Genomic DNA, 23977 nt, shown 5'->3' on the forward strand with positions numbered 1-23977 from the left:
GCTTGACGATGTGTCGCTAACTGTTCAATGAGACGGTCTCTTACCTCGGGAAAATCAGTGTTACCTACATATGTCTCATATTGAGAGGCCAAATGAGCTGTGTCACTTGCATGTGTAGACGACTGAATAGAAGCTGCTATGACTTAGAGACAATGCAAATAAATCCAAGAATAGACAAGGGAGAACCTTGTACAGCTTGCAAAGCACTACAAGGTAGGAATGGTACCTTGTACAAATTCTTGAGAGCAGAATATGCTTTATTACTTACTATACATTCTGTCCCAGTGCCTACTGCTACAGAGATAGGTAATTGGTCCATATAATACTGAAAGGTAAGGAGTTGGGAAGAGAGAGCAGCCACTAAAAGGGCGATCTTGGACTGGTCACTATTAGTCAGTCTTTGAGCTTTTGATACAGGCGCTTGTGAAAAATGGGACTAAGTATGACTGGGGATTGAACAATTTCCTGCTCTCAGCTTTCAAATATTGGAACACTGGGGACGCACAGGTCGATGAGCGAAGTTAACCAGCGTTGGGTCTGGTTATTACTTGAATGTGTGACCTGAGAACACCAGGTGCTGTTGGTATTTTATCTTCTTCTCTTTCTGTCATAGTATTCTTGCTTCATATATATCAACGTAACTGCAAACAAACGGCTGTCATTTCACTTTCCCTGGCTGCCCTGTCCTAGGACTCTTGGTCAATCTACTACATCAGGTTCACTTCAAACACCGTCCTCGTAATATACCCTATGAAGAACGTCTATCCAAACGTAGAATGTGGGCTTATTTAATTGGACTTTTTTTTCAAAATGTTCCATGGCTTCGTTAATATTAACATAGTAATGTCACAAAAAATGGTTACAAAATAGCGTATAAGAGATCTTTATATATTATGTATATGTATTAGGGGTTAAGAATCTTTTCATATCAACTTTATCACTATCAACGATTGGAGATGAAAATGAGGGAGGAACAAAACCACACGCTATAGTAACTATGCCGTAATGGTCTGCCGACTGTTGTATTAGGGTTAAGAATCTTTTTATACAATATTTTTTTATTTTAAAAACATTATTTTATATAGTACATGCATACAAACGTTCACATTTTTTTATTTGATCAAATTATCTTGTATAGTACAAACATACACAGCTGGACTGCCTGCACGGGTGGAATTCCCGTCTTAGTCTCATTAAAACATAACATACATGTAATAACATGTTACCTTCTTGCAAGAGGTAGGTAGAAAAGAGAGTAGAAGCCTTGTGTAAGCAACAAAAATATTGATTAAATACGAGTCCGAGAGTTCGCGTGTATTGCGGAGATGACATTCCTTTGTAATATAAGTGAGAATTATGCAAATTCGAGATTATTATACCGTAAAGACTGGAAACAAAGAATCTGGTGTAACGGTGGAGGAGAAAGTTCGTTGGTTCACGTATGTAAGATCACGTCGATCACTGCTAAGCTCCCGTAGGATCTTGTATATGTCCTTTCGGGGGTTCATTCATTCATTCATTTCATTCTCCCGAACAGAAGTGAGTCGCCATATCCATATGGAGGATTTTACAAGGGCGGCGATAGTGGTAACTCTTACATATATATATATATATATGTGTGTGTGTGTGTGTCTGTGTATTCATGTAAGCGGAGTAGGAAACACAGGAGTCTCAGTCTACAGTTTATTCCTGACTAGATTCGCAGGTATGCTTTTTCAGAGGAATTGTGTACAAACAGGCTGTGGGCATTTTATACTGGGTGGACTTCACCACTTCCCCGTGTTACCATAGTTGGTGACAAGTGTGAACATTACATATTCATTGTGGCAAATGTAATAATAATGATAATGCTTAGCAATTGGTAAATATGATGACAACACTAATAATAACAATGAAAATATTAATAGTCATTGTAACAATGATAACAATAACAAAAATAGTAAGGATAATAATAATAATAATGTTGAAAATAAAAAATGATTAATAATATTAGGAATATAAAATAATCATGATAAAAAGAAGAGAATAGTAAGGATTATGATGAAAATATTAAGTGGTGAAGGAACAAAGTAGAAATAATGGAGGATACGTGAATTGGTGGCATGTGAAATAAAGTATGGTAGCATGGTATAAGAAGAAAGCTGGAAAGGGTAGGCAGAAGTGGGAAAAAGGTGTCTACTTAGAGTCTGGGAAGCCATTCTTGGAGGGCAAGTGTTGCGGTAGATATTGTCCACCAGTTCTCATGTTTGTGTTTTTGTGGTTGGCAATGTAAAGTGATTCAATTATTTCCCGTTGTTTCTTGTGTGGTCCTTTGGCTAGGATGGTGGATCCCTCTCAGTTTGGTAGGTGTCCCTCTGTGTCTATGTGGTTAACTAGAGCGTTTGTTTCTCGGTGGTGTCTAATGTCCGATTTGTGTTCCCCGAGTCTGTTGTCCTCTGTACGTCTCTCCGTAGTATGCAGTGTCGCAGCCATTGCAGGGGATTTTGTATACGATGCTATTGTCACGGTTCGTCTTGGTTTTGTTTGAGATCAACTGTCCTATTTTCTACCCTGTGAGAGAAGAGAAGTCCTGTCTGTCTCAACGTTTTGGAAAGCATGAGAGAGAAGCCAGTGTTAGGAACCGCAAAGTATCGTAAACCTGTCCTCTCTTCACTTTCTTTCCTCTGTCTGATTTTAATGGCTTTCCGTAGTGATGTCTCTAACATGCCCTCTGGGTACCTTAGGTTCCTAAATGCAGCGGATATGTATTTAATTTCATCTTGTAAATACTCTCCACTGCATATTATAAGAGCCCTAAGATAAAACCTAATCATAACTCCTGATTTGGTCTTTTCGTCATGTGCGCTAAAATAGGACACTTGGTGTTTGAGATCACCCTTTCGTGGGAAAGCAGAATCAGACAGGTCTCACTGAAGTGGCTTCTCTCCTTTATGGGTCATCATGTGACGTTTTAGATCACCCTTTCGTGGGAAAGCAGAATCACACAGGTCACACTGAAACGGCGTCTCTCCTGTGTGGGAGATCATATGAAGTTTGAGATTATCCTTTCGTGGGGAAGCATAATCACACATGCCACACTGGAATGGCTTCTCTCCTGTGTGGGTCATCATGTGAAGTTTGAGTTTACCCTTTCGTGAGGAAGCATAATCACACAGGTCACATTGGAACAGCTCTCCTGTGTGGGCCATCATATGACATTTGAGATCAGCCTTTCGTCGGAAAGCAGAATCACACAGATCACATTGAAATGGCTTCTCTCCTGTGTGGGTCACCATGTGATGTCTGAGATCACCCTTTCGTGAGAAAGCAAAATCACACAGATCACATTGAAATGGCTTCTCTCCTGTGTGGGTCACCATGTGACTTTTGAGATCACCCTTACGTGAAAAAACTGTATTGCACAGGTCACACTGGAATGGCTTCTCTCCTGTGTGGGTCATCATGTGAAGTTTGAGATCACGCATTCGTGAGAAAGCAGAATCACACAGTTCACACTGAAATGGCTTCTCTCCTGTGTGATTCATCATGTGATATTTGAGATCAGACTTTCGTCGAAAAGCAGAATCACACAGGTCACACTGAAATGGCTTCTCTCCTGTGTGGTTCATCATGTGATATTTGAGATCAACCTTTCGTCGGAAAGCAGAATCACACAGGTCACACTGAAATGGCTTCTCTCCTGTGTGGGTCATCATGTGAAGTTTGAGATTAGCCTTTCTTGGGAAAGCATAATCACAAAGGTCACACTGAAATGGCTTCTCTCCTGTGTGGGTCATGATGTGAAGTCTGAGATCACCCTTTCGTGGGAAAGCAGAATCACACATGCCACACTGAAATGGCTTCTCTCCCGTGTGGGTCTTCATGTGACGTTTGAGATGACCATTTAATGGGAAAGCAGAATCACACAGGACACACTGATATGGCTTCTCTCCTGTGTGGGTCTTCATGTGACGTTTGAGATCACAATTTAGCGAGAAAGTAGAATCACACAGGTCACACCGAAATGGCTTCTTTCCCGCGTGGGTCATCATGTGACGTTTGAGATCAACATTTCCTGAGAAAGCAGAATCACACAGGTCACACCGAAAAGGCTTCTCTCCCGTGTGGGTCATCATGTGACGTTTGAGACCAACATTTCCTGGGAAAGCAGAATCACACAGGTCACACTGAAATGGCTTCTCTCCCGTGTGGGTCATCACGTGACGATTGAGATGACCCTTTCGTGGGAAAGCAGAATCACACAGGCCACACTGAAATGTCTTCTTTCCTGCGTGGTTCATCATGTGACATTTGAGATTACTCTTACGTGAAAAAACTTTATTGCAAAGGTCACACTGGAATGGCTTCTCTCCTGTGTGGTTCATCATGTGACATTTGAGATTACCCTTACGTGAAAAAGCTTTGTTGCACAGGTCACACTGGAATGGCTTCTCTCCTGTGTGGGCCATGTGTTGTTTCAGATCACCCTTTTGTGAGAAAGGGTAATCACACAGGTCACACTGAAATGACTTCTCTCCTGACCTAAAAAAAAAATAAAAACACAGTAAAATTGATTATTAAAATCACTCATGAAAATGGGATGTGTGCACATTACATACACACCAATTACATTGTCCCAGCCCTCGAACAGGTGCCCACCTACGTACCCAAACTACTCGCCAACAACCACCACCACTGTTAACATTGGTCAGGATTACTTAGTTGGTCATGTCAAAACACACATTATATCAATATCATATAGCGGAAATGCCAAAAATTGTCAACTGGCCATTATAGTGTTGTTTGCTTCGACCCACCCATAATGTTCACAACAATGTAAACAAACACACGGTTGCCACTGTATACCCCATGTAGCATTGTAATTGCTGACAATATTACAAACCAACATACCATTTCCTCCTATAAAGGATGGTGGAAAGGGTCAAAGCATACTTTTCACCCACCCCACACCCTTTCGCCAAGTTGTGGGTTCAAAGGAAATTCCATACTTGCCTCCTATTCCAAGGACTAACTATTAATTACCTACCCTAACAGTCAAAGTCAAGCACACATGGTGTCAGATATTATAGTTTTGCAGTGGGACTCATCAAAATCTGATACTGATTTATACTGCTAAACTTTTTTTTCGTGTGACACCACTGATACCTAATTGGGAGCGGGAGGTTAGGTTAGGCTCAACCCTGCTGCTCAATCAACAAGTACTAGAAACAAAAACAAACTTTTGAGATTATCGTTTCGAGTAACGTATGAATTACAATCAAATGTGACGCACATTGACTATTTTAGTAGTAAATCAGAATAGCAACAAAATTTTCTCCAGATTCAATAATTTTGAACACGTTTGATACGTCACCTTCATTGTAACCAATAAAGAATTTGGCCAATTAGAGCAACCTATAAGGTAGAAGCGCAGTAGTACCTAGAACATGATAACTCCCAGACACAAAATTATTTTCAAGAAATCCATCATATCCGGAGATGTCCCAAGAGAATGGAAGCTAGCTAACGTTACTCCCATATTCAAAAAAGGTGACAAAAAGAAACCAAATAACTATAGGCCTATAAGTTTGACTTCAATCGTAGGAAAAATAATGGAAACTATCATCAGAGATGCTATCGAACATCGTTTAGAAAGTAACTGTTTGATAAATGATAGCCAGCATGGTTTCAGATGGAAACGTTCTTGCGTGACTAACTTACTCGAATTCTACAACACAGTTATCTCGAATTATGACAAAAGAAACAATATAGATTTAGTATATCTAGACTTTGCAAAAGCTTTTGATACCGTCCCACACGAAAGACTACTTACCAAATTAGCTTTGCATGGAATAAGTGGTAGCCTATTAGGTTGGACTAGTAATTGGTTGAATGGTCGAAAACAGAGAGTTGTTTTAAATGGACAAACTTCTGGATGGAAAAGTGTTGCAAGTGGAGTTCCTCAGGGTTCCGTTCTTGGGCCACTTCTATTCATAGTATATATAAATGATATAGACCATGGACTAAAATCTACTGTTTCCAAATTTGCTGATGATACAAAACTGTGTGGAGTGGCAAATGATCACTCAAACCAATTAGATATTCAAGAAGATTTAGATAAATTACAGCAATGGTCTGAAAAGTGGCTAATGAAATTTAACACAAGTAAATGCAAGGTAATGCACATAGGTAAAAATAACAGTAAGTACGATTACAAGTTATTTGGAAATTCGTTAACAAAAGTGGATAGTGAAAACGATCTCAGCGTAATTATCAGTAACGACCTCAAATCATCCAAGCAGTGTATTTCAGCCTCTGAGAAAGCAAATAAGATTCTAGGACTGATTGTGCGATCTTTTGATTTCAAAAGTCCATCACTCATTAACAAGCTATATAAATCGTTAGTTCGTCCACATTTGGAATATGCTGTTTCCGTATGGTCACCGAATCTCATTAAAGACATTGACAGATTGGAAAGAGTACAACGGCGAGCCACAAAACTGATTCCAAATATCAAAAATAAATCATATGAAAATTGACTAAAACATATGAATCTGTTTTCCCTAAAAAAGTGTAGACTCAGAGGTGACTTGATACAGGTCTTTAAAATTCTAAAGGGAATTGACAACATCAAAAGTGACCAAATTTTTACATTGAATGAGAATCAGACAAGAAACAATGGTCTCAAACTGTCCGGAAATAGATTCAATTTAGAAGTAGGTAGAAACAACTTTGCCAACCGTGAAGTTAATGAATGGAATAAACTTCCTGCACAGGTAGTGCAATGTAGTTCAGTTCAAAGCTTTAAGTATCATTTAGATAAATACCTAAGTAAGATGCTGTAATGATTATAATTTATCTTATATTATTTGTTTTTGTTTTGTTATCATTTGTCTGTCTGATTTTTATTTATTACTATTTACCTGTTTGTTTATTATTTAACTATACCTATGCATTTATTTATGTATTATATTTGTTATTTACATTATCATAGTTTTTATTTATTATTTTATTATTAATATGATTTTTTTTCGCATCCGACCTAGATATGGATCAAAAGGTCTCCTGTCGGCATGCTCCGCCTTTGTAAAACAACACTACAGTTAGCCCTAGAGCGACAAACATTATAGTATACTGGAAAGTGATGAAAAAAGAACAACTCAAGAGAAATGTTTAAATTTACTATAACAATTGGAAGGACTTCAGTACTAGGGCGCATCTTTGTGGGTAAAGTATCCAATAGACCTATTCAAATATTTATTGACATGGGATCTATAGTAAATGTTATGATTATTAAAGTGCTTAAAAGGTTGAAACCAGGAGTGAAAATATTGGAATCAATCCATTACTCATTGTAAGGAGTAACAGGAAGTCAGTTAAAGACACCAGGTAAGACTGATATCTTATTTTGTATAAAAATGAGCACTTGCACATTCCTGTGACAGTTGTAGGAGACTCTGTTTTCCCAGGAGATTTATTGATAGGGTTTGCAACAATGAGAAAAGAGAGTATGATCGTACTGTATGGCTGAGTTAGGGATCTTAGTGAAATCACAGTTATTCCCATTTTTAAATCAACCAGACTTAGAGCCAGTATCTGTGATTAGAGAACCTATTGAGATAGATGGGGGAAGATAACAATGCTAGATTGGATAGTAGTGGGGCAGAGTGGTCTGTTCAAGAACGGAGAACACAAAAGGAAGAAGACACACATAGCGAACACAACTTAGATGTTCAAGAAATCCCAGAAATTAATCAGAATGCATCGACTCCGAATGAAGCTTTGTTAATTGTGGAAGGTGGCATAATAAAGTCGACACTGTTGCACTCCACAGCAATTAACATAGTCAATGTGCAGTTGAAAGGAGTCACTGTAGTCTTCAAAATTTTAACCATCCCAGAATCAATTAGAATAAAAGGTTTGAAATTGGACTTTGGGATTCATAAAACACACAAGATTAGTACTTTGAATAAAGACAGTCTTGAGACATTCACAAATAGGATGTTTTCAAGTCTATCAAAAACCCATTTAGATTTTAAACAAGTGTCCTGAAGAGGTGGAATCACTACTTTCACCCATCTGTTCAATTCAGGAAGAAACAGATTTGGGGGAGAAATATACAGGTCAACTAGGTCCTACTTGTCCTGAGTTAGAATCATGGTTAATTACATCGCTAGTGGAGCACAATAAAGCAATTCCTTTGCCTGGGGACACCCTGGGCAAAACAGCTGTTTTAAAGCATCAGATCAAATTAAAACTGGTTTTCAACCCATCTATATACCTGCCTACCGATTACCACATTCTAAGCTAGCTATTGTAGATAACTTGATCACTGGATGTCATACAACCAGTCAATGTGAATGGAACTTCCTATTGATTCTGGTGCCAATTTCAGATGGTATCATGTGTCCAGTTATTGACTATGGGGAATTGAATAAACAGACAATACCTGATTGACTACCATTACTGGTAATAGCATATATATTTTGTGGTTTGGGAACTGAGAATCAGTATTCTAGCACTACTGATATCAAATCAGCTTTCTGGCAAATAGAGATGCACGAAGATTCTCAAGATTACACAGCCTATTTTCTACAACAACAGGGTATAATGCGTTCAAGCAAATGCCATTTAGTTATGTAAGTCCATAACTTACATGAAATTAATACAGTACAATATGGGTTGTTAGGAAACACAGCCAGTGTATTTCTAGATGATATTTTAAGTTTCCCAAACAGCAACTGAGCACTTTAAGATATTAAATCAGGTATTTTCAAGACTGGTTGAATCAGGGTTGAAAGTGAAACTTTGCAGGTGTCATCTATTTGGGACATAAGATTAATAGACATGGACTTAGTACAGTGAAGTCGAGGGTAGAGACAGTAAAAAAAATCAGTTGAATCAGGGTTGAAAGTGAAATTGGAAAAAAGTAGGTTTTTGCAAAAGTGCTATTTATTGGGGACACAAGTTAAATAAACATGGACTCAGTACAGTGAACTCAAAGGTAGAGGCAGTAAAGAACTACCCAGTACCAAACAATGTAGAGAAAGAAGTTTCTTGGGATTGACAGGGTATTATAGCAAATTTATTAGGGAATATGCAGACACATCTAATCTATTAGTCTTTGTTAAGGAAAGATTCGATGTTCATTTGGGGACCTGAACAACAACAAACTTTTGACAAATTGAAAGATAAACTTACTAGTTCTCCAGTTCTCATTTTTCCTAATTATGATAAAGAGTTCATTCTATGGAAAATTGCAACCGATAGCTTTTGAAGTGAGAATTTGTAACAATGCATTACAGAAAAGGAAACATTACCAGTGCCATTCACAACAGAGTTTTAGAGATATGATACTGGGATATCCAATTTGAGTGTGGTCTGATCATACAGCTATTCAGAACTTATTCAAACATAAGAATCTTGGCAGCAGAGTAGTCAGGTGATTTACTACACTTCAATGTTATGAGGTTAAGTTTGCATACATTCCAGGTGGGAAGAACACTGCAGCAGATGCACTACCTAGGAGTATTAGCCAACCAATAATAGGGTTGATCAAACCTGCAGTATTAATGAACTAGTATCATTAGAGATGAGATGCCTGAGAAGTATAATAGGGGTTACTAGGCTGGATAGAGTGAGAAACAAGGAAGTGAGGAGGAGAGCAAGGGTGGAAAGGGAGTTGGGAGATAGGGTTGATGATAAGGGTACAAAGAAAAAGATTTAGAAAAATGTAGCCCAGAACTTGATGAACCCTTGAGGTATTCTTCCAAAACTATCAAAGGGGTATAAGATTGAAGAATTTCATTTAGGCAATTAAGGGAGTCAAGGATAGAGTAGAACTAGGAGTGGAGGAGGAATGGGGATGGTTCAAGGAGGGAGTTACAAGGTATGCAAAGTTGGTGTGTGGAACAAGGAGGATGGGATGAAATAGAAGAACGAGCATAACAGATTTTTTTTTTTTAATAATACAAAGGTGTTTTGGAAAGAAATTAAGAGAGGAAGAGGAGGCAGATCAAACAGAGAAGAAAAGGTAAAAGGTGCAGATGGAGAGATGATAATGGAAGAAATGGTGATAAGAGGAAGATGGGCAGAGTATTTTAGGAAGTTGCTAAATGTGAAGGAGGATAGGGAAGAAAAAGTAAATGCAGTGGGAAGAGCTAAGAAAAAGACAGTAATGGTGGACTGGCTGGTGAGGTTGCTTAATATTTGTCTAAAAGAAGGTAGAGTGCCGGGGAAAAGGTAAGGATGTTTTTTTGGATATCTATAGATTTGGAAAAGGCTTACAACAGGGTAGACAGGAAGGCATTGTGGAAGGTATTGCAGATACATGGGATAAGAGGGAAGCTGTTGAGAGCAGTCAAGAATTTTTACGAGAGTAGTAGAGTCTGTGTTAGAATCAGTAATGGTTTGAGGTAAAAGCGGACTTCGCCAGGGATGTTTTATGTTGCCTTGGCTGTTTAATTTATACATGGATGTGGCAGTGTAAGAGGTAAATGCAAAGGTAATGGGCCAGGGATTGGAGATGGTTAAAGAAAATGGAGAAATTTAGGAGATAAGCCAGTTGTTGTTTGCTGACAACACTGTGCCTGTGGCAGGATCAGCGGAGGGATTAAGATAGTAATGGAGTTTGGGAAGGTGTGCGAAAGAAGGGAATTGAAGATAAATGTGGGTAAAAGTAAGGTGATGAGATGTTCAAGTGGAGAATATGGAAGCAAATTGTAAGTATTAAGGGAGAGAGACTGGAGGAAGTGGATAGTTTTAGATACTTGGGTGCAAATGTGGTGGGAAAGGGATGAGTGGAGGTGGAGGTAGAATGTAGTTTGAGAAAAGCAAGTAAATACCTTGGTGGATTAAAATGTAATGAGGAACAGATATTTTGGAATGGATACTAAAAGGAGATTGTATGAAGGAGTGATTGTGCTGACAGCACTGTATGAGACAGACACATGGAACATAAGAGAGGAAGAGAAGAGTTTATATGTATTTGAGATGAGATGCCTGAGAAGTATAATAGGGGTTACTAGGCTGGATAGGGTGAGAAACAAGGAAGTGAGGAGGAGAGCAAGGGTGGAAAGGGAGTTGGGAGATAGGGTTGATGAAAGATTATTGGGATGGCTTGGACACATGGAAAGAACGAGTGAAGAAAGATTAGTATAAGAGGTGTGGAAGGCAGAGATGGAAGGAGTGAACATGAGGGGGTAACCAAGGAGGAGATGGATGGATAGGGTAAAAGGGACAGTGGGAAAGAGAGGAATATTTGTTGAGGAAGGGAGATGACAGAAGAAAGGGATGAATAGAGAATGGTTCTGTATGGATGATGCTCTGATGCATGGGAGTGGGTGGAGGATGGGGGGGTGAGGGAGTATGTGTGAATTTTATTATGCAGCCCAAAGGGACTTCTCCCCGTCTTCTCTTTTTCTACATGAGGGAGTGGAGAGGGGGGTCACCAATAAAATGAAGCAGTGTTGCTGTGTATTGCTGCACTGCTTCTGACCACGGGCAGTGGGCAAGATGCAGGAATGACCCATCATCCATGAAGAGCCAAGATAAGAGGGAGGGGGGTGAATGGGAGTGGAGTATGTGGGGATGGAATGGGTGGGAGTGGATTTTATACCTTTGGTTTTTGGCTACTTCCCTTGTAAGGGGGAAACAGCCATTGGTATATGTATGTATTTTATGTTTATATTAGCCATAAAATAATCAAATGGATATATAGCATGATGACAAGAATAAATCAAGTTTTTAAAGCCATTAGAATTGTGTGATTACAAATGAAGCCTCAAATCAGAGTATGATTTAAGTAATATGAAGTCATTATACAAAGTATGAAAAGTGGAACAACTATTATTTATTTTATTTTTTATTTTATTATTATTTCATTACCATTATTTTTTTTCTGGTGGGAAATAATCACTCCTCTGTATGGACCCTAATGAATTCCCTAAAAAGGAAGACAATAAGGTGGCCAATAATTGCACAGGATGCAACTGGCCAGCCTCCACAAAAACATAAGAGATGAGAGTAAAACAACTTTCAAAACTGGAATCCTTAGCAAGTACCAGTTTCAACATTCAATGAAATCCAATCAACCTGTAGCATCATGAATCTTAATGTCACCAACTCAATCTATTTTAACATTACCAGTATATGTACGGTTTTCCTTTTTGTATAAGAAAAATAAAATAGACATGCAAAATATGTAATTGTTTGTGTTTTATATATGGATTACCTATGTCTTGTGGCATTCTGTCTGGATACCAGTTGGAAGATGTTGTATACCAGGAAGGAATCAAAGGGGAGAGAAATTATTAGAAAATGTGTGTGGAGCAAGAGATGGTGGTTGGAAAGGACACCCTCCAAAACATTAGGTTAGGTATATATCGACCCCCCCCCCAAGCATTTACTGACCCTTTGCATACTCGCTTTGACTGCCATGGGTCGATATCAACCACTTTGGAGACCTCTGATCTTGCCAGTGCCTGACAAGCATATATGACGTCACTGCTGTCAATAGTTTTCCTCTACTGGCATTTAAACTTGAGTTCTTGGTGCCTAGGGAATCCATAAACTTTATCCTGTGACAGAAACACAGACCTTGTTATGAATAGAAGGTTCTCCTGGCAAATTTTTTTGATTGACACTGCAACTTCTGGCCATTCAATAGTTCATGCTACCCAAAGATATTGCTACATACCTCTCCTGATCATCATGTCCTGATGATAGATATCAGTTTTATTGACATTTATGGGATGTCAGCCAAGACAATTACTTAGTGCAGTTTGGATAAAATACACATGGTAAATAGGATCCACAATCGAATTAGGTTCTAAGCATGAATAAAATCACAATGAACATTTGGACTCATGTCATACCAGACTTCAGATAATGTTATCTTACTGGTCTACAAGATCTTCCCTCAATGAACTTGAGGTAAATTAGGTGGAGGGAAAAAAAAAAAAAAAAAAAAAAAAAAAAAAAGTTACATTGCATTCAGGGGTATAATCCTAAGTTTCGGAAAACACCCAATAGGCAATTTTTTCCCAACAGTTTTCTTGTTGATTTAACCTCATCGGGTGTTCCATTTCAATTGGAAATCATTTGTCTGTACTAAACCCCCACCTCCATCTGGGGACTGCATTAGGAAATAAGTATTGCGATTTAGAGAAGCATGGAAAGCCAGTGATTAATGAGAGATATGACAACATTGTTCTAATAAATGATAAATCAAGCACAATATTCTCCTATTCTGACCATATCTAACCTACCCAATCTCTCCCTCGTGGGTATTGGCTGATGTTATTGTGGCAAAGTAGCATGCGGTTGATACTTTAGGGTCTATATGGGGCGCCCCTATGGACCAGAGCCATACATCATTTTGTCTGTGATAGAGGAAAATTCTGTTCATAGAGAAATTATGACACTTTTATACTACGACTATCCCTCTGTTATGCTGTCCCCCAACCCCTTGTTACTGTCCTGTACCATTTCTCTGAATATTCATTTCCTTTTTTTTGCCGACCCTGTGGTGGGGGAAGAGAATGCTACCACCAAGTCTTTCCATTTGTCGTAAAAGGCGACAAAAAATGGGACAGGGATGGGATTAGGAGTCCTACTACCTGTAGCCCCAAAAGGGGACATTCCTAAAAAAAGATGATAAGGCATAAGAGGGTCTGGGAGTTTTCCAACCAGTACCCTAAGGTTTGGGTCTTTTAATGTGCATGGATGTGGTACAGATGAGAGTAAAAGGGATGAGATAGGCAGTATGTTTGTGAGAAGAAAGATGGATGTGCTGGCTTTGAGTGAAACTAAAATAAAAGGAAAGGGCAACAGTGAGTTTGGGAGTGTAGCTGGGAGGTACACAGGAGTGAAGAGGGGACGAGGGATAGAAGGGGTGGCTATACTATTAAGTGAAGAGATAAGTAAGCGGGTAGTGGAGTGGAAGGAGGTTTCATCAAGGTTGATGTGGATGAAGGTGAAGCTGGGAAGGGAGATGTGGGTTTTTGTAAGTGCGTATGGAGCTGGTAGTGAGAAGAGCATAGAGGAAAGGGAGGCTTTTTGGGTAGATATAAATGAGTGCATAGAGAGATTAGGGAGAAATGTCAATGTAGTTGTATTGGGAGACCTTAATGCTATGGTAGGAAAGGAACCAATAGACAGAGTGATTGGGAAGTATGGAGTTCCAGGTAAAAATCGTAGTGGAGAAATGATGGAGGTGTGTCTCGAAAGAGAGTTGATGATTGCAAGTACAGTGTTTAGGAAGTAAGTCAAGCATAAGTACACATGGGAGAGGGTGGTGGATAGAGCGTTAATGGACTATGTAGTGGTGACCAGGAGTATGGTAGGAAGAGTTAAGGATGTACATGTTCTAAGGGGAGAGAGTGGGGGAATATCAGATCATTTTCTGGTGGAAGTAAATTGAGAGTGGAGAATAGGTGGAGAAAGAGGAAAAGGGCAGAAGGTAGGTAGGTACTTAGAGTGAACTGCTTAAATGAGGGGAAAAAAAAAGGAGTATAAGAAGCTGAAAGAGGAGTGGGAGGGAGTAAAGGATAGAGTAGAACTAGGAGTGGAGGAGGAATGGGGATGGTTCATGGAGGGAGTCATAAGGTGTGCAAAGATGGTGTGTGGAACAAGGAGGCGGGAGGAAATAGAAGGAAGGGTAGTGAGTGGTGGGATGAGGAAGCAAAGAAATATGTAGAAGAGAAGAAGCAGGCCTTCATAGATTGGCTGCAAATTAGGATGAGGGAATCGTATGAGAGGTACAAAGTAAAGAGAAGGGAAGTTAAGCATAAAATAAAGGAAGCAAAGAAGAGAGCAGATGTGAAATGGGGTAAGAGTATGACAGAAAATTTTGAAAGCAATAAAAAGATGTTTTGGAAGGAAATTAAAAGAGAAAGAGGAGGCAAATCAAATAGAGAAGAAAAGGTAAAAGGTGCAGATGGAGAGATGATAATGGAAGAGAAGGCAGTGAGAGGAAGGTGGGCAAAGTATTTTAGGGAGTTGCTAAATATGAAGGAGGATAGGGAGGGAAAGGTAGTTGCAGTGGGAAGCACTACGAAAATGAGAGTGATGAGTGAGGAAAATGAAGGAGAAATAGGGAAGGATGAAGTGAAAGCAGCTGTTAAGTTGATGAGAGCAGGTAGGCACCTGGTCTGGATGGATGCCATGCAGAATGTCTGAAGGAGGTACAGTTATGGTGGACTGGCTGGTGAGGTTATTTAATGTTTGTTTAAGAGGGGGTAAAGTGCCGGAGGACTGGAGGAGTGCCTGTATAGTTCCGCTTTACAAGGGAAAGGTGGACAAGTGTAAGTGTAGTAGTTTCAGAGGGATCAGCTTGTTGAGTGTAGTTGGGAAGGCTTATGGGAGGGTCTTGATTGAGAGGATTAGGAGAGGAACAGAGTAATTGGTGAGGAGCAGTGTGGGTTTAGGACAGGTAGGGGTTGTGTAGATCAGATTTTTGTGGTAAGACAGATATGTGAGAAAGCTATAGGAAAAGGTATGGATGTATTTTGGGCAAAATTTTATGGATCTGGAAAAGGCTTATGACAGGGTAGACAGGAAGGCACTGTGGAAGGTACTGCAGATATATGGGATAGGAGGAAAGCTGTTCAGAGCAGTCAAGACAGTAGTAGAGCTTGTGTTAGGATTAGAAATGGAGAGAGTGAATGGTTTGAGGTAAAGGTGGGACTTCGTCAGGGATGTGTTATGTCGCCCTGGCTGTTCAATCTTCACATGTATGGGGTGGTGCGAGAGGTGAATGCAAGGGTAGTGGGTCAGGGGTTGGAGATGATTAGAGAAAATGGAGAAAAGTGGGAGGTGACCCAGTTGTTGTTTGCTGACAACACTGCGCTTGTAGCAGGATCGGAGGAGGGATTGAGGAAGTTAGTGACAGAGTTTGAGAAGGTGTGTGAAAGAAGGAAGCTGAAGATCAATGTGGATAAAAGTAAGGTGATGAGATGTACAAGGGGAGAGAGTGACAGTAGGCTGGAAGTGAGCATTAAGGGTGAAAGACTGCAGAAAGTGGATAGTTTTAGATACTTGGGTGCGAATGTGGCAGTAAAGGGAGTGGGGGTGGAGGTAGAATGTAGATTGAGAGAAGCGAGCAAATGCCTTGGTGGATTGAAAAGTGTCATGAGAAATAGACAGGTGGGAATGGATGCTAAGAGGAGGTTATATGAAGGAGTGATTGTGCCAACAGCATTGTACGGGGCAGAAACATGGAACAGAGAGGAAGAGAGAAGGTGTTTGAATGTGTTTGAGATGAAATGTCTAAGAAATATGATAAGGGTTACAAGGCTGGATAGAGTGAGAAATGAGGTGAGGAGGAGAACATGGGTGGAAAGGGAACTGGGAGATAGGGTTGATGAAAGAGTATTAGGATGGTTTGGACACATGGAAAGAATGAGTGAAGAAAGATTAGTAAAAGAAGTGTGGAAGGCAGAGGTGGAAGGAGTGAATATGAGGGGGCATCCCAGGATGAGATGGATGAACGGGGTGAAAGGGGCACAAAAGAGAGGAATGTCTATGGGGTAAAGACAGGAGAGGACAGAAGATAGGGGTGAATGGAGAGGGGTTGTGTATACATGATGCTGTGATGTGTGAGGGGGAGTGGGTGGGGGATGGTGGGTGAGGAAGTATGTATGAGAAAAAATTTGACACAGCCCAAAGGGATTTCTCCCTGTCTTCTCCTTTTCTGCACGAGGGGACGGAGAGGGGGGGTCGCCGAATTTATAAAGCGGTCTTGCTGTGGATGTGCTGTGTCTTGCGACACTACTTCTGACCCAGGGCAGTGGACAAGATGCAGGGCTGACCCGTCATCCAGGAGGTGCCAAGATAAGAGGGAGGGAGGAGGGTGGAGGGGAGTGGAATATATAGGAAATGGAATGGGTGGTATAGATTTTATGCCTTTTTCTTTTTGGCTACCTCCCATGTAGGAGGAAAAAGCCTTTCGTATATGTATGTATATATTTGAGACCAGATAATTTTATACAAGATAATTTTCATTCTCCTCTATACATATATATTTTTTACAAGAATGTATAGTAATGATTCTACATAATTTTAAGTATTCACAAAGATGCTTGCCAGTCTGCAACCCTTCCCTATATCATCTGCTAGCCCATGTTTATATACAATAAATTCATAGTAATGTCGGCAACGATTTTTAAAACACTAAGACAAGCATCTTTACAGTTACCAAGAATTAGGTTAGGTTACATTATGTTGTTGTTGTTGTTGTTGTCGTTCCCTAGACTGTCTGTCCGAGCAGTCCCGTCTCCCCAAGGAAGGCCACAGCCGAAACTGGGTTTTCCCACAAATCCTTTAGAGAGTGTATGTTGTGTTGTTTGCGTGCATGATTGTGTATAATGCAGTCTTCCATTATGTGTTGTATGGTATGGGGTGAAGTGTTACATCCTGGGCAGCTGTTCACAACACGGTCGTCCAGCCTCTTCTGGTAGCTTAGAAGTGCTGGGTGGTGACCGCATCGCAGTCTGGCCAAGTGGACTCTGTCCTTTCGTGGGAGAGAGGATTCAGAAGGGTGGATATCAGGGGGTCTGGCATGCAGCAGTGTGTTGTCTTTCAGTGTGTTAATGGAGCGGTGAGTGATATGATTATGAATATGTTTCCGGAGGCTGCAACGTCTACGTCGTGGGACCACCCCCCAACCCCAAGAGTTGGGGGCCAATCAGCAGCAACCACCCCTGGCCATCAGCTCTACGCAGATGGCACCGATCCCCAAGGAGGTTACATTATGTTAAACCTCAAGGCTGCAATTTCTACCTGCATCATCAACTAGCTTTTATCATTCTGAGTATTTTCAACCCCAGATATAAGTACCACAAATCTATAGTAACATCAGTGGTGATTTGAAAAAAAGACAAGCAAACATCTTTACAAATACCTAATTCTACACTTAAGTCAAAATGTTTATTTACAACTTGGAATTGTTCTAAAACATCAGTATATACTGATAACTACTTCCTAGTACTTAAAGGGGGGTCCTACTAAATGCCGTCCAATTCTAAATTAAGACATCTTTTTCATCATAATGCCTTTAAATGGTGTATTCTTCAATTCACTGCAAGTATACCTAATTTCAGCGAGTTTGGTTGAAGACTGATGAAGTTATCTGCACCGATACCAAAGACCAGCTTACCGTCCAACTCAACTGTCGGGTGGGGGTCTCACTAATTACCGACAAAACCCAAACAAGGACGGTTTTTGCTCAAATGTACAATTCTGTATATATGGTTGCATTATTTGACATATTTTATTTAAAATGTGTGACTTAATGTAATTTGATCAAAGAGAAGTCACATTTCTAGCCTCTGCAAAATTACCCACCACACTACGCATACTGTCCGACCTACTAAATACCGACAAAACCCGAACAAGTACGGTTTTTGCTCAAATGCACTATTTTATATAAAAAATAGCATGTTGTTGCACTATTTCAACTATTTTGGTGAGGAAATGTCCTATTTGTCACTTATCCAGTGAGCAACTGTCCTACACTCAATGATCATAGATGGCAGGCTGGACGAATCATAGCTGTGGTCGGTAATTTTGCAGAGGATAAAAACGTAACTTATCTTTCATCAAATTACATGAAAATCACACATTTTAAAGGAAATACTTCATATAATGCAACCATATGCTAATTTGTTATGATATTCGTAGCTGTGGTTGGTCATATTGCAGAGGCTAAAACATAACGTCTTTGGTTAAATTACATGAAAATCACACATTTTAAAGAAAATAGTTGAAATAATTCAACTATATGCAATCTATTACACTAATAAAATAACAGTAAGAAACTTAATAGAGTTTAGTTTGATCCATACCACCAGTGATCATAGATGTCGGGCTAGACGAATCGTAGCTGTGGTCGGTAATTTTGCAGAGGATAAAAATGTAACTTCTCTTTGATCAAATTACATGGGAATTACACATCCTAAAGAAAATAGGTCAAATAATGCAACCATATGCTAATTTGTTACGGTATTCGTAGCTGTGGTTGGTCATTTTGTAGAGGCTAAAACATAACGTCTCTTTGGTCAAATTACATGAAAATAACACATTTTAAGGAAAATAGTTGAAATAATTTATCCCTACCACCAGCAATCATAGATGGCGGGCTGGACGAATCGTAGCTGTGGTTGGTAATTTTGCAGAGGATAAAAACGTAACTTCTCTTTGATCATAATACATGGAAATCACACATTTTAAAGGAAATAGTTGAAATGATGCAACTATATGCTAACTTTTTAAATAAAATTGTGCATTTGAGTAAAAACCGTCCTTGGGTTTGTCGGTATCTAGTGAGTCGGACGGTATGCGTAGTGTGGTGAGTAATTTTGCAGAGGCTAGAAACGTGACTTCTCTTTGATCAAATTTCATGCAAGTCACACATTATAAAAAAAAAAAAGTCAAATAATGCAACCATATATCTAGAATTGTGCATTTGAACAAAAATCATCCTTGTTTGGGTTTTGTAGGTAATTAGTTGAGTTGGACAGTAAGCTGGTCTTTGGTATCGATGCAGATAACTTTATCAGTCTTCAACCAAACTCACTGAAATTAGGTATACTTGCTGTAAATTGAAGAATACACCATTTAAAGGCATTATGATAAAAGAAGATGGCTTAATTTGGAATTGGACAGCATTTAGTAGGACCGCTTTTAGGGCTATTATTATTTGACATGCTTTCTTTGAATTTTGAGTATCCCAACCCAAAACAAAATTTAACGTCCCTGCAGACAGCCCCCCATACAATTTTTGAAACGCTGGTTTTCTTTCAACAGAGCAATATCTCATTTCAAACAATTTATAGTTTCACCCAACCAATGATTTTGATATGTGACTAATCTGTTTCTGGTGAGAAATGTTGTGATATGAACGATGGTGTACATCATTTCCGTGGCAAATGCGTACTTTTCAAGTAGTTAAATATTAAACTTATGCACTCTTGAGTATTCCAGCTAATGATCATATAATGCATAAAACCCAGGGAGCCCATCAACGCGATACCCTTAGAAAGTCTACTAGTTTGTAAATTTGTCTTTAGTAATTGCACGTCTGGTGTGAGAGAATGTAAACACTAAAGAAGCATGTGGTAATTCGCCTTCATTCTGTCTACGAATTTGGTAGCGGCGATTGGAACCCATGAAAAACTAGACCATATCTACCAATCTTTTAGGTGGCGGCACACTAGGCATTTCTGAATAATATACTAGCTTGTGGTACTTGCTTTGCTATCAAACTCTTGCGTACCTGTCACATAGGGAGTGTTTTGCTTGATGATATTTTGGCTGGCGGCAAACGAAAACAATGGCAAAGCCTGCGGTTATGTTTTCGTTTATGTTTACAGTGAGTCTAACTGAGGTAGTCAAATGAAAATCAATTTTTTTTCATATTGCTTTTAATGTTTTAATAAGAGTATATTGACGTTTAAAGATAATAAATAAAAATATTATGCATAACCAATAATATGCAATTCTATTTATATTCTATACATAAACCGCAGGAATTGTGGCTTATTTTTACACTCACCTGACTAGCAAAAATTGCCGTAGGTGTCGACACGGTTGCCAGATTGGGCTACAAGTAGCAAATTGGGCTACTTTTGAAAGCTCGGCGCGACTTAAATTTGAGTTTTGCGACTTGCGTCATTTTGGGCTACTAATAAGACTGGAAGTTATTATTTCTGCATTCATGAAGACTAATAGAGTAGTGATTATTTCTGCATTCAGGAAGTAATTTTGGCATAATTTGGCATCTTTTTGGCGACAGTTGGCATTTTTTTCTTGGTAAAAACAACCAGGCAACCCTAGTCCGATATGAGACCGCCACGTAGGATGACAATTAACAGGAACGTATTCAACGTGCTAGATCGCCCCTCTCGATTCTCGGCCCGCAGACGCACAGTACGAAATGTACGTATTCTAATATGAAAATTAACGTGCTAGATCGTCCCGCTCGCATCTCGGCCCGCAGAGGCTCAGTACGAAATGTACGTATTCGCTTAGTCAGCCTATGTGACGGTCGATTGAGGATCATAGTGTTGTGAGCTCCACAGATCTAGAAATGAAGAGGTGGTCAAACTACTCGAAAACGTTTCAGTCTGCCTGGTTAAAGGATCCCCTGTTTGAAAAAAAAAAACGTTTCAGTCTGCCTGGTTAAAGGATCCCCTGTTTGAAAAATGGTTAGCGGAAGTGAAAGAGGATGGAGATATGGCACGTTGTTTGTAGAACGGACATGAGAGCTCACAGAACGAAAAAAAAAAAAAAAAAAAGTGAGTCGTAACACAAAGTGACAAGCAGATGAGCATCAAGCCTGTTCTATCAAAGATGGAAGATAAACTTAGTAAATTTGAAATTCGTCTCTCTGTATATGTAGCATGTCATTCTTCTATTTCATTTGAGTGAACTCTTGAAAGTAGAAATGCCATCAACATCAAGTGCGAGCTCCTGCAATTTATATATATATATATATATATGTATATATATATATATATATATATATATATACACACACACACACACACACACACATATATATATATATATATATATATATATATATATATGTGTGTGTGTGTGTGTGTATGTATGTATGTATGTATGTATACTTATATATTGGGCTACTTTAGCCAGAAATTTGCGACTTTTAGTCCTGCAGCTCGCGACTTTCGGCAGTTTACATCTGGCAACCCTGGGTGTCGACACACCAGGCTTTTCTGGCTAACATTGTATACGCATGTACTACTTGCTTGCGTATCCGTCACACAGGGAAAGTTTTTCTGACGACTTTTGGGCTGGCGGGTAGCTATAGCAATAAACAAACTTCCCGCCAATTTTTCTCCTGCCACCTTGTAGAAGATTACCACATATACTCCGAAAGACTGGGTATAACTGTACTTCATTTACTAATAAGCGTACGAAAGCTACGGAAACTGAAGAAGCAAGACGTAGTGATAGAAGTGTGTATGCCAACCTAGTGAAGAAACTTTAGCGGGAAGGCACTTTCTTAGAACCACAGGCAGACATTCTACAAGTTGTCATGAAACTCGGGATACTTCCTTTTACCGCAGTAAACGACTCAATTACTGCCGTAGTCAAATAAATAAAAAGTGAGCACCGATATCGTATAATTTTAATGCTTTAATAGATATATACTGACTATCAAAGATAAAGAAAAAAGCTCACGTTTAAACAATAACTGTCACAGCTTTGGCATTCTGACATACTGCCTAGTTCTTCCCATTTTCTTTCGTCTATTTTCAGCCCTTCAACTACTAAATTTTACTTCTCTATGGAATCGCTGGAAGTGTTAATGCCTCTAGTAACCACTTCTTGGTATTTTCCCTCCCCCTTCTCCCCGGCAACTATTGTGGGAGTTTAGCGCCAATTGGTTACAGTGCCTTATCGAGTTTAAGTGTCTTCTATTTACTCAGGAACCTCCCCCCTCCCTTGTCTTCCAAGGTGTCTTCGTATGCTCATGATCGAAGTCATCACAGATGTTATAATGTTAAGATTGAAATGTTTCAACTTCTCAATTAGTTGAACTAATTCACCCTATTACATTTTTGTATCCTTGTAATTTGTGATTATGATTGATACATTTTACCTATATATTGCCATTTGATTTTGTTTCTCATTTGTTTTGGTTGGAGGGTCCGCTGAGATCACAATGAAAGACGTTTTCTCTTTGAGACGATTCTTGTCAGTAAGCTGCATCGCACAGTCACATTGAAAAGGCTTTTCTCCTATATGGGTCTTCACGTGACGTTTGGGAACAAAACTAACTTGAGAAACCTGCATAGCACACTCTCCTGTGTGGATCATCACGTGACGTTTTTGATGATCCTTTCTTAAGAAAGTTGCATCACACAGGTCACACTGGAAAGGTGTCTCTCTTATGTGGGTCATAATGTGACCTTTTTTTTTTTTTTGAGAAAGCAGAATCCCACAGGAGTGCCTGTACAGCACTTTACAAGGGAAAAGGGGACACGTGTGAATGTAATAGTTTCAGAGGAATTAGCATGTTAAGTGTAGTTGGGAAGGCTTATGGGAGGATCTTGATCGAGAGAATTAGGAGAGGAACAAAGGGAGTAATTGGTGAGGAACAGTGTGGATTTAGGACGGGTAGAGGTTGTGTAGATCAGATTTTTGTGGTAAGACAGACAAGTGAGAAAGCTATAGGAAAGGGGAAGGATGTTTTTTGGGCTTTTATGATTCTGGAAAAGGCTTACGACAGGGTAGATAGGAAGGCACTGTGGGAGGTTTTGCGGACATACGGGATAGGAGGAAAGCTTCTAGGAGCTATCAGGAGTTTTTACGAGAGTAGTAGAGCAATGTCAGGATTAGAAATAGAGAGAGTGAGTGGTTCGAGGTAAAGGTGAGACTTCGTCAGGGATGCGTTATGTCGCCCTGGCTGTTCAACTTGTACATGGATGGGGTGGTGCGAGAGGTAAATGCAAGGGTGGTAGGTCAGGGATTGGAGATGATTAAAGAAAATGGAGAAAAGTGGGAGGTGAGCCAGCTGTTGTTTGCTGACGACACTGCGCTTGTGGCAGGATCGGAGGAGGGATTGAGGAAGTTGGTGACAGAGTTTGGGAGATTGTGTGATAGAAGAAAGTTGAAGATAAATGTGGGTAAAAGTAAGGTGATGAGATGTACAAGGGGTGAAAGTGGCAGCAGACTAGAAGTCAGCATTAAGGGAGAGCGACTGGAGGAAGTGGATAGTTTTAGATACTTGAGTGCAAATGTGGCAGGAAAGGGTGGAGTGGAGGTAGATTATAGACTGAGAGAAGCGAGTAAATGCCTTGGTGGGTTAAAGAGTGTAATGAGGAATAGACATTTGGGAATGGATGCTAAGAGGAGACTGTATGAAGGAGTGATTGTGCCAACAGCGCTGTATGGGACAGAAACATGGAACGTAAGAGAGGAAGAGACAAGGAGTTTGAATGTGTTTGAGATGAGGTGTCTGAGAAGT

At 39.6% G+C, this 23977-nt stretch overlaps 1 protein-coding gene across 1 annotated transcript; it reads right to left on the reverse strand.

Annotated features, from left to right (window-relative positions):
• Positions 1 to 1632: 1632 nt before the first annotated feature.
• Positions 1633 to 22911, reverse strand: LOC143041299 (uncharacterized). The gene is made up of 3 exons (XM_076213124.1): positions 22731 to 22911; positions 20255 to 20360; positions 1633 to 4521 (listed from the first exon to the last, which is right to left on the reverse strand). The coding sequence occupies exons 1-3, from the start codon at positions 22909 to 22911 to the stop codon at positions 2907 to 2909; spliced, it is 1902 nt and encodes a 633-aa protein (XP_076069239.1). The 3' UTR covers positions 1633 to 2906.
• Positions 22912 to 23977: the final 1066 nt, after the last annotated feature.

Source organism: Oratosquilla oratoria, chromosome 30, assembly GCF_046742065.1.
Source record: "Oratosquilla oratoria isolate Oo_2021 chromosome 30, ASM4674206v1, whole genome shotgun sequence".
NCBI classification, from domain to species: Eukaryota; Metazoa; Arthropoda; class Malacostraca; order Stomatopoda; family Squillidae; genus Oratosquilla; species Oratosquilla oratoria.

Excerpts from the sequence above, each read along its gene's own strand:
- LOC143041299 (XM_076213124.1), bottom strand. The coding sequence starts at position 22,911 with ATGACCCACATAAGAGAGACACCTTTCCAGTGTGACCTGTGTGATGCA. Across the intron at positions 20,361-22,730 it reads AGGAGAAAAGCCTTTTCAAT|TTAGACTCACTGTAAACATA; the intron begins GTGACTGTGCGA and ends TGACTACCTCAG. Across the intron at positions 4,522-20,254 it reads AAACACTCCCTATGTGACAG|GTCAGGAGAGAAGTCATTTC; the intron begins GTACGCAAGAGT and ends TTTTTTTTTTAG.